This window comes from Carassius auratus, chromosome 7 (genome assembly GCF_003368295.1).
Source record: "Carassius auratus strain Wakin chromosome 7, ASM336829v1, whole genome shotgun sequence".
Taxonomy (NCBI): domain Eukaryota; kingdom Metazoa; phylum Chordata; class Actinopteri; order Cypriniformes; family Cyprinidae; genus Carassius; species Carassius auratus.
In genome coordinates this window covers 9,148,397-9,160,482 of record NC_039249.1, presented here as the reverse complement: position 1 = coordinate 9,160,482, position 12,086 = coordinate 9,148,397, and the positions used below count along the sequence as shown (strand labels likewise).

The 12,086-nt window shown below is 34.4% G+C and overlaps 1 protein-coding gene across 1 annotated transcript; it reads left to right on the top strand.

Annotated features, from left to right (window-relative positions):
• Positions 1–8,678: 8,678 nt before the first annotated feature.
• Positions 8,679–11,827, top strand: si:ch211-196f2.6 (immunoglobulin domain-containing protein). Its single transcript, XM_026267077.1, has 5 exons — positions 8,679–8,985; positions 10,125–10,475; positions 10,568–10,700; positions 10,860–10,908; positions 11,338–11,827. The coding sequence occupies exons 1-5, from the start codon at positions 8,934–8,936 to the stop codon at positions 11,617–11,619; spliced, it is 867 nt and encodes a 288-aa protein (XP_026122862.1). The 5' UTR covers positions 8,679–8,933; the 3' UTR covers positions 11,620–11,827.
• The last annotated feature ends 259 nt before the right edge of the window (positions 11,828–12,086 follow it).

Genomic DNA, 12,086 nt, shown 5'->3' with positions numbered 1-12,086 from the left:
ACATTTCGTAATCCAGTAATCTTTTAAGAATTTTTCTCTTTTATTTATTATTTCTGTCTTTCAGCTCCACCTTTTAGCTCTTTGGATATCTAATTGCCTTTCTGAGTATTTGTGAATTGTGCAGGAGGTTGTAACCCTATATTTTACACAGTTCCTAGAGCCAGGTCCACAAGATATAAAAGGTTAGAGGCATGTGAGCACCTGATGTAAAGGATACGTTGCCCCTTGTTTCGCTGGCACATGAGGAGTGAACTTTAAACCTATTTCTTTCAATTATGAAGTGGCTTTTCACTTTCTTTTCCTGGAATGGAAAAATAAGACCGGTTGCAGAGGGAGATGAGAGATGAAGCTAGGAATAGGTGGCGAGGAGAGAACATGTGATCCAGTTCGTGATACCGCTCTATAAAACTGAGAAAATGTTCATTTTGTATTGTAAAGACGACAACAATTAAACATGGAATTATTTGGAGCGCTGTATTGGTGACAAAAAAGGGAAATCATCTTTAGCTAGAAAGGCCTTGTATTGGTAATTAGCATCAACCCACTATTTAGGAGGACTATATAGATAGACCAACCCAGAGCAGGATATCGCTATTATCAGACTCAGCACTAAAGTAATACCTCGAGTGCTAAGTCATCCGAAAGCAAATATATACCCAGATACTAAAAGTTTCAGTTAAAGTTTCAGGGCTTGCCTCTGAGCAAGTGAAACTGGATCTCGAGAGTGTCATCTTGCGTAGAACAAGGGTTCAACCCAGACTCGCTTTACCTTCCACCTGATCCCCGTCGGCTTGACACATGGAAAGAGTGAGCAGGAGAGGTTAAAATAATAAGGCTGGGTCCAGTCTTGTCTTTTGCCAAGCTGTCTGTATCTATTCCTGATTTTTATGTTGTTTCATGGTAGCATCTTTTGTTTTTCATTTTTCTGACTGCTTTGCAATGTTTATGAAGGGCTTTATGTGTATTAGAATCAGCTGTGTATTGTATGTTTTGTGAACGAGGGGAAAACCACCAGGGAGATTTGTTTTCTTTACTCCAAGTCACTATTCGAACATTAAAAAAAAAACTTAACTGAAAGCCTTATCCAGGTGATATCAGTTAAATTGCTGATTTGCACTATCAGAGCTTCAACTCTGCTTCTCCCTATGTTGTTTTCCATAGAAAAATCATATATTGTGTCTATACACAGACGCTTCTGAAATGGCTAAATCACACAGGTATTTTCACCTGTGGTGCACTAAGCTATTTTGTTACATTCAATCTACAAATCTAATGCAGTATTTGGAGGTAAAATGCAAGTAGATTCCAGTGCAAATTGTGTTTTATCTCACGCCATGTCAGAATCATCCAATTCGGATTGGATGAACCATTCATCTAACTGTTCTGATGTGCTGCACTTTATATTGTAGATATTCCAAAGCACAGTGGGGATCTTCATAAAACATCAGTGTGGGTTGCTGTAACAGTCATGGTCATTCAGTGGATCACGCTATATATTTTTTGGTAATCGGAATAGGAGCGTGGGCCTATCTGCGTAACCATTTTAAATTCAAGGATATTTTTATTGGTGTGCTCCTGACTTTATAGACGTTAATAAAGCTCCTACTTAATGACCATTGTCTGAATAAGCCTCACTGTACCTGTCTGAATCCGCTGATAGACATATTTACCACTATCAGCAAAACAGGGACCATGATTTTTTACAGACCTCAAGAAGGTGGTGGTTTGATTGTCCATGTCATCCATTCTCTTGATGCAGCAGTGGCTGTTGAGTTTGTTTTCACTCGAGTCTTCCCATTAGCCCTGGATACAAACTGGGTGTCATGTTTTGTGTGTTTGTGGAGAATATCTGAAAAGATCCTATGATGGGAAACTAATGCTTGTAAATGAGATAAAAAAATAAAAAAAGAACTCGTGGCCAACTGTCAATCAAGAGGGTGAAAACAGTTTCAATGCTATAAAGGCATTTTGATTACATGATCAAATGTTATCCGTTTTCTTTTTCTTTTTTCTTTTTTTTATTACCCAATACGACTGCTTATTCTAAAGCAGTGATGTGACAACTAATGGAAAATATTTTAATATTTTGTTACCTTTGTCTGTTCCTTTTTTCAGAGATTGTGAGAGATGCAGAACTATTTTAAATACAGTAATTTTTTAAAAACCTTATAATCCATGAGAGGTTTTTGAAATGTGCATGTTGTGTGAGTGGGTGGGGAAGGGCTTTACAATGAGCATGTGACTAGATTTACACTGAGCACAAAGAACTTGTACTAATATATTGACATTTAGAACTTGTCAAATTGGAATTGGTGATAATTGACACATTAATTTTAGATTAAACTATTAAAAAGTATAGAGATGGTACATAAAAATGCTAAAGGTAAACATTCTTTTTTCTTTTCTTTTTTTAGCCATGATATACATGATTTTTAGATGCTATAGGCTAATTGTGTAAAAGAATTTTTTTTTTTTGCTTGCAGTATTTTGTGGTAATTGTGTGCATCTATATATACCTATATCTTTGTATATTTAACAAATAACTCAGCTTGAATATTTTAATATACAATATACATTTAGAAATGTTTCCAAAACTAGAAACGATCACTTCATTAAGAATCAACCCTACAACAGCAGTCATTATGTGTAGACAGTGGTTTAACAAAAACTGTAACTTGTAAGTTTTTCTTTTTAAGGTGTTTTTATTTTATTTTATTGAGTACACTGTTAAACTGAGTACAAATCCTGGCTGGTAAACTCTTATGTCAGAAATTTTCTAAATTCATTTCATTCCCTATTCTTTTAAGTTAATTCATTCAATTTAAGTTTAAATTTGCCTATAATAAATGTTAAACGTACCAATGAATGTTAGTAGGACATTGTAAATGGCTGGATGACCCAGAATGATCATCCAGGATGATCCAGAAGCAGTTTAAAGTATGACTAGGCATATGGTATGAAATAACATTTTCTTATTTAAGTAATGGATGCACCACTGGCTATGAAACTAGTCCATGTGCATATGCTCTTTTGCATTTTGTTACATTAAATTATAATGACATGTATGTTTAATATGTATAGGACAGGTTTACTGCATGTAAATGTTTGTTTTTCTGTAACATTAAACAATTTGTAAATAATTTATGTAAAAATCTAGATAACATCTAAATTCAGAGCTTGGTCTCTGCTGTCAAGTGTGGCGAGAAATTCTACTTATATCCCAAATATCACATTCTGAATGCAGTAGAAGTCATGTTTACTTTCTGCCATTTACAAAAAAGCCCAAAACCACAGGTTCGAGACACAGTCTTTGACCAGACCCAAAATGTTGAAATTATGTATATCCTTGGAATTTTTGGAGATTTTTTTTTTATGACTGCAATATGTGATGGAAAACAAACAGTCACTGCAGTCTTTTTGTGGTTCTTAGTTAATGTCAACCCTTTGTTGTGTTGTTGTATTACTTTACCTTGTGCATAATCATTTAACATTTTTAACATTTTAACTAGTGTTTATGTTGTCAGAGTGTTTGTCATTACCATTGTAACACCGTAAGCGTTATGAGCTCTATTTTTAATGACGACAGATGTAATGCGGTAATTCATTTGCAAGACTGAAAATGTGGCAGATAACAAACAGCTTCATAAGACTTGTGGCTAACACTTTGTTGATCAAATGAATTTGTAAAAGGACTGGTGAGGCTTTAGCCACTTGCTGTAGTTGCAATGCAGTATCAGAATGAACAAAATGTATCTAAATAGCATAGTTTAGATGTTTTGCGCTAAGTGATGTTTTCAATTGATGTATTAGAATAATTGTTTTATTTTCCCAACTGTTAATCCAAACTTAGTGTTAGAGATATTTGTGTGTGTGTTGACCTAACTGTATATTGTACTGCAATTAGCAATAAACAAACAAGCAAAGAAAAAAACAAAAAAGAAAGAAAAAAAAGAAAAAAACTAAAACACCCTTTAAACAAACAAGGCATAGAATGAATTCAAAGTGTTAAGAAAAAAGGAAGTGAATGTTATTCTGAAAAAATGAGAGCATACATTATTATTATGAATTTTTTTAAATATGCATCACAATGTGTATTATCAGAAAACTCAGCAGATGCTTTCAAAGTGACCTACACATTACACAGAATACACACATTACAGACAAATACCAGGACAAGCAGCTGACAATACACAATGCTTGCCAAGCTAGGCCTTAGTCACCAAGAAGAAAGTCCTTACAACTGCAGGTTTGCCTTCTAATTGCTTTAACTCAGAATGCTTGGTGGGGCTACTAATCAGGTTTGTTGTTTAAGTGTGGTTTTGTACCATAAGGATTTTGTTGATGGGGTTTTAGATCTTTAATGAGCTATTGTCTTATTGATGGACTCAAAAATCAACCCACGCAAAATATGAACCCTGTGCTGCACGGTGACAGTATATTAACCATTTCAAAATATAAGACTGTGTCCTTGGGCCCACTGTTACACATAAAACAATTACACCATTCTATGATAGAGAACCCTGCCAGCACATCATGTAAAACATTTAGGCTTGGTAAGCAGCAAACATGCTGCTAAAGAGAAGAGCATTATAGTGTAAGAAAAGTGAATCAAATGCAGTCCCATGAAAGTCAGTGTATCAGGAAATGACAAATGGAGAACGTGAGATGCTTCGCAGCTGTCTCTGCAGCCTCACATTACTGACCTCTAGCATGCTGCTCAAGAACAATAGAGTGTCTTATTGTTGAGCATTTCTTAATAAACACATAAAGGGCAATGGGAATGTCTCAAATGTTTGGTAAAAATGGCGGAAGCCTACTTTAAACAAAAGAAAAAAGAAAGAGAGAGATTGACAGCTGCTAAAGATAGGTTTGAAGAATTAAAGCCATGCCACCTGTTCTTGGATTACAATGAACATTTCAGAAATGCAATGCACTCTAATACACTTAAGTAAATCAAGGTGAGATTAAATAAAATGAGTTCTGACATCACGACTCAATCAATTAATTCCTGATATTTTTGCTCTTACATGGTTGCTTCAATAAGAGTGACATTTAAGATGCCAGAGAATAATCAGAAACACTGGATTATAATTGGTTGAAAGTTGACGTGTCTGTGTGTGTGTGTGTGTGTTTACTTAAGAAGCTTGATTAATGTCTGTAATCTTACGATGAAGAGAAAAGAGAAAACAGATTTGACTTGCTTTCTGAGTGTCCCCCCCCCCCCCCCCCCCAAAATAATGTGAATGTGGCACAAAAAAAAATACAAATAAAGAATCACCTATCCTTTCTGTTTTTATGATTGCAATTATATTGAACATTTGGTCCAAAACATTAATGAGGTGTTCAAATCAAAATAAAATCATCATATTTGACCTTCATAATACTAGGTTAAATAATACTAAATAAGGTGGGATTACAGTTGCAAAAATTGTAGTACTGCATGTACTTACAAAAAAAAATGAATGAATGAATGAATAAAATCAATTCATGACAAGGTCTTTTGTGAATTATATAATGGCAATGGCCTATACAACATCCAAGTGGAATTTACCCAAACTTTATTTCTCGCTATGCAGAGCAGCGGAGGGGGATGGGAAGCACAGTGTATGGCAGTGTAATAAAATGCAGTGTAGATGGGGGCTGAGGTCAGTGTTTGTGTGTGGGGGTGGGGGTTCAGGGTGTAAGATGCCATATGGATATTGAAGTCAGGCTGGGTTAAAGGAGAAGAGGTGGGGGAAACTGGATTGTGCACACAAGCTGGCTTCATCTTTCTTTTCAGTGTACATACAAAACACATGCTATTGTATTTCAGAGCCACAGAATATAGAAAGGTAGGGTGATGGATATGGTGTTACATGGACGCATTATGCAACACTTCCTCTGCGAATAAATATAAGCCAGTGTAAATACAGACACACACACACACACAAAGTAGAAAGACTGAAATAGTACATAGGTTAATAAGTGTGTGTAGCTATATCAGTCTTTCTAACTGACACACACACACACACACACATATACTATATATATATATATATGTATATGTATATATATATATATAAATATATGAAGTAGAATACATGTATACACACACACATGCTCATGTTTTTGTATGTATTTGTATTTTTTGCATTCATGTATTATATATATATGTTAGATATTATACAATTTGATAAGAGCTATCTGTATTGTGAGTAAGTTTATATATAACTGCAGATGAAAACAAATGTCAGCAAATGTCTTACAGTGCAGTCCAATGCAGTGCATGGATGTTTTCAATTTAACATTACATTGACAGTGGTTAGAATGTTTGTCAAAACCTATCAGTTAAAGTAGTAATGTATCTACATCTGTGTGGCAGTAAATGGTCAGTTATGCATTGCATAAATTATATTTACAGCAACATATCTGCAATAAACTGTTTGTTAGTATAGGATCACATGTCACCCACAATGCTCGAACCTCTTTATGTACACCTGTCCATCTGACAGATGGGAGTGGGGGAGGGGTGGAGAAATAGAGAGACGGTAGGAGAGAAAATGGGTCAGAGGAAGAAGCAGAGGATACAGAAAAAGGACGCACATGTCTAATAAAAATAGAAATGAAAATAATCAAGCAGACAGGATTAAGGAACAAAGCATAAAGCTACAGGACGACGTTTACTATGTTATTCTAGATGTTATTTTAAGCACAATACAAGACAGCACAATCTTGATCAGATGAATCTTAATCACATAGCTATGAATCTTGAAAGCATTTTTAATAGACATGACAACAATATCAGAGTGACCAAAATGAATGTGGAATTGAGTAAATGTATGCACCCATCCTAGGTTCTTCATTCAAATCTTCCTATGGCATAGAGACAATCGGGTTCCAAAGATTTTTCCAAAGGCTTTGAATAGTCTTTAAGAGGAGCAGATGTTAATGGCTCATAAACAACTCAAATGGATTTGTTGAGGGTCAGAAAAGGGGAGAGGTTTGTGTGTAAATGTGTATGTGTGTCTGTGTAAGAAAGCAGAAGAGAGAGAGAAGCGAGCAACAGAGCACATGGTGTGGACTGAGTGTAAATTAGGACCAAGGCCATTTTTAGGAGAGTAATGACTGTGGCTGTATAGCAAGAGGACAAAGTGACCTACACGCTCACTAAACGACCCGCTAAGAGGACTGCTTTTCTTGCTGGAAATTGTGCATGGTCTAAACACTGTCATATGAGCACCTTTTACATACTGATAATAAAAAAAAATTAAAAAATGGGGGAACATGGATGTATTTGTATAGTTGACCCCTAGTTAGTTACTAATTTCTAAGCAAACAAGACTCACAGGAAATATTTGAATGGCTCCTAAAATGCAATCCAGTCTTCATCAAGTCAAGTTAATGACATTGCTTTTAACAGATACATGCATCATTTTTCAGTGTTACAGTATTGCTACAAAATAAAGGTGTTGTACAGTTTTAATGTCTAATCATTTCCTTATACAGTACATACTTTTTCTCATTTCCTTTAAAATTTGTGTCCCTGGACATAAGGTAAATTTTTTGAAATTGAGATTTATACATCATTTATGCATCATAGCACTTGATATGCTAATAATTTTTGGCATAAAAGAAAAATCACTAATTGACCCATACAATGTAATTTTGGCTATTGCTACAAATATACCCCAGTGACTTAATACCGGTTCTGTGGAAATTAAAACATACCGTGAGTCAGTCTTTCACCTACAGTCAATCATTTTGGAAAAGGAATACAAAACCTGTGCTAAAAATGAAAGAAAACAAGTTGACAAGATGATTAAATCGAAGATTTGGTGATAATATTGCATAATGAGAATGAGACATGAAACAGGAACATCGAATTACATAAAAAAAGAGTCATGACTTATTATTAAAGTATTTATATATTGTTAATGACACAAAACAGCAAGTTGTTAAACCTAAAAACAAAGGCAACCATAAAGCAGTGTAAATGCAACTCAAATAACGGGAACCCCATCATGGGAACACCAGTATCATAACTTTGACATTTACTCAAAGAATCCATGTAAAAATGTCAAACAATTCCAAGTAAATATACTTCTGAGTTTAAAATTGTATTTCTACAAGCTTGGAGTGTTGGCAATTTTACAGGCACAAGTGATAATACTAAATGACATCAAAGATTACAAGCAACTTCTTAATGGTTTGGTGTTAATAGGTCTTACTGCCAGTCTTGGGGCTGTGGGGAGCATAAGGCAAAACAAGCGAGCACTGCTCTAGAATATCGACACAGTCCTAGCTTGATGCTTATGTGTGTGTGCATGTCCGGTCGTTTCGGTTATCACCTTGTAGTAAAATTGTTTAATCTCCTGGCTCAGCAATATATCACTTACAGTTCGAAAATGTATCCTGTCAGAATAAAAGGCGGTGTATTTTCCATTAACATATTTGGATCTTTCCATTGATATGGCCAGCCCTTGCAGTTTCCATTAAATGATTCCATTTCCTGAAAAATGTAAAAGTTACAACCTGTAATATTTTTTTTCTAGCGTGTGTTTTTTAAGCTTATGTGGTGAGCATGACTTTGTTTACAGTTTTGGCATATTCATTTTTAAATATCATATAATACACTACTTGCTTTGTACTGTTAAACTTGAGGTGCCATTTCTGAGTATAAGATATGCTTGGTGGAAACTCCCACGTTCAAGCGTCATTTCCTTCTTAGAGACATCAAAGATCTGACTGAGTTGGCAATAAAAGTAAAAGAAAAAAAAAAGAAAGACGATGAAGTTAAGGCTCATTCAGTTTAGCTGATGGTAAGACTGACTGGTAGAGAAGTCTAGTGTGAAGTCAGTATAACAACAGGATAAAAACAACAACAACAAAAAAATAACAGACAAAGCAGGAAACAGGCATTTAGAGAAAGCCTATGTTGGTTTAGCTCGACAATCATGAGCAGCAACTCTCTTTGCGCTCTTCTCATCCTTGCCTTCCTGGAATCAGGTAAGTGCATATTGTGTGAATTAACTACAGAACATTTTCATAATGTATTTTAAAAAGCGTATAGACAACCAAAAAGTCTGTGGTTATTTAGTTCGAGCAGACGATGCTAAATTTCTTTGATACATTCAGAAAAAGAACAGTTTAAGCCATGGAATGACAAAAAAATGATTCTATGGTAAATCAAGACATCTTGATACTGATTCCATGCATATGCTCACACAAGCATAAGCCAACGGCTTCACGTGCACTGCTGACTGCTGTCTTACTAACTGCACATTCACTGATAACATCTTACACAAACAAATCATCGACCACATGATTATCATATTACTTAATATTGTACCTGAGTATTATCATATTATAAAGTATTATACATTTTTCATTAATGGGTCACTTTTATAGCATATTTAATTTTATCCTGTGATTCACTTTTAGAATTCACATTGATTGATTCTGATTTAGCTTATGTCACTAAAACAAATTCCTTGTATGCGCAAGCATACTTGGCAATAAGGCTCTTTCTGATTCTGATTCTGATTCTGACAACTAATTTGCACAGATGGTTTCTTTTTTTCTTTTCTTTTTTCAAAGATTAATAAATTTAAACACACTGTACAAAACAACTAGGTTTTTTCCAAGTTGCGAATAAAATGTGTAAGATCATTGTAGTATATTTGACAAGAAAATATTTATTTTCTAATTCAGTTCCAATTCAATTACTTGCTGTTTCTTTTTTTCTTTTGCAAATGTTAAATGTAGAAGCATTCTGATACTGAGTGAAAATTTTTTTCTTTACCTTTTTTATTTTTACTGTAGCGCAAGTTTCTTTTTTCGCTTCCAAACATAGCTGCTGTCTCTAAAGCATTTTTGAGGGCAGTATATAAATTGCCGCAACCACTTCTGAAGCTAAATTGAAAACAAAAGCTTCCATAATAGCTTCAGATGTTTAAAGAAGGTAATGCATTATTGTTTTCAGTAAATAAGTTTTTAAATCATAAAGACTTACTGGTAATAACTTTTCTTCATCAGTAACAACACTAAACAAACTTTACTAAGCATTCATAATGCAGTATTGTTTATATTTTGTCTCAATAATCTATATAACATCTCAGTGTGTTTTCATTTGTGTTCTTTAACAGGCAAATCAAACAGTGGTGTATCTATTAGTCACAGTCGAGATGGAGATGGCCAGACCATTACTTGTGTCCTCTCAGGGAACGAAAACATGACACAAATCAACTGGGAGATGCTAAAAGGCCCGAATCGCACGAAACTGGGCACATATCACCCACATTTTGGAATTCACATAATGCCAGAATATAAGACTAAAGTAAAGCTCCAGAACAAAAACTCTCCTCATCCATCGTCATCCCTTTTCATTGAAGTAGCATCAAATGATAGTGTGCTGATCTGTTGTGCATTCATAACATTTCCTTCGGGTAAACTTGAGCACTGTACTGATATCAGTATCAACACGTCTGTAAAGAAAGGTAAAGTGTACACATGTAGTCCTATACATACCTTGCCATTCCTTTGGGACTCTTGATTTTTTTGTGTGACTTTTTTTTATTTTTTTTTATAGGTTTTACATATGTGGAACCAGAACCAAGGCTGGGAATATTAGGAAATTTGGGTGCAATGATTATTGGAACTATTCTCTCCCTTTTTATCCTGACCATCCTTTTCTATTTATGCAGAAAAACCTGCTGTAAAAGGTAGAGGTCACATCTTACAAATATTTACACAAAACAGTAAAAGCCTAATATTTTTATACTTATATAGTTGAGACCAAAACAAAGCCAAACCTGTATATTAAGCTCTTATACATATTTACAAAATCAAACTGAAAAATCATGGGAAATTTGACCTTGCAGGAGGAAGTCCTTTAAAATACGGACATACCTGACAGACTCACCGGCTGAGGTAAGACATAACAGCTATAAAGAAGAAGTTTAAATAAATAATACACTTTTAAAAAACCATTTTACTGTTACATTTCCTGTCATTTAGATGAGTATGGTCCATATTCTACCATTATAAATGTTAAATGTGTCTATTCACAAAAAAATACTGCAGAGTAAAAGTGTGAGAACTGCATTATAGTGAATTTTTAACTGGGCCACTTCCTTTCAGTGTCAAATGCACTTTATTATAGTCCGTGACTGCATTTAAGATATCAGTTTCCTGTTATTTTCTTAAGAACGTGCGTGGTTGTGGTTAAAGATTGAGCGCTGCCAATTCTCATGACCCTTGTTTGTGGCAACATTATGATTTATACAGTATGTACTGCTTTAACACATTTTAATAATAATAATAATAAAACCATTCTAAACAGTAAATCTCTCATTTTAGACATTTGCTGAAGAATCAGATGATGCACCAGCTTCTCAAAGTTCTGCGAATGGCTTTGACCCCTCAAAACTTTATGCCAAGATCAAAAAAGACATTTTCTATGGCCGGCTGTGGAAGTCTTACCAAGGTCAACCCAAACCCTGGACACAAGGTACCGTGACTGATCAAGGACATGTCTATCACCTGCTAGGACAGAGTCCCTTACCGCAACGAAATGTGGAGGGCAGCCCCTCGAGGCCAGAAACAACAGAAACTACTGAACAACATCTCAGTAGTTTTTAGTTTCCAGTCTTTTCAGAGTGTTTGAGGAACCTTGTCATATTTGTGTAATGTAAAATAGCTTAAAGCAGACTGCAATGCATTATATAAAGAAAATAATGACTTAATATTTTGATGTAATATTAAAATAAATTAATTAATATTTTTTTGTTTTTAGTTTAAGATAAATACATGTTTTCAAAAATTAATAAACTTTTCTGTGGGAATCTAACAGACATGCAAGTCTCAAGTCTTTTTTTATGGGTCAAGTCTTTCAAGGCAAAAATAATTTTGAATCATTTCTATAGTTTTGCTGCAATTCATTTCATTTATTATTGTTTTGCTGAAACTAAAACTGCATGGTATACATTTTATTTGAATAGTTTCACTATCCAGGATGGAAAGAGAAAGAGAGAAAGTAAAAAAAAAATACTAAACAAATTATTATTTTTCTTTTTGTAATTCTGTTGTTCCTATCTTAAAATATGATC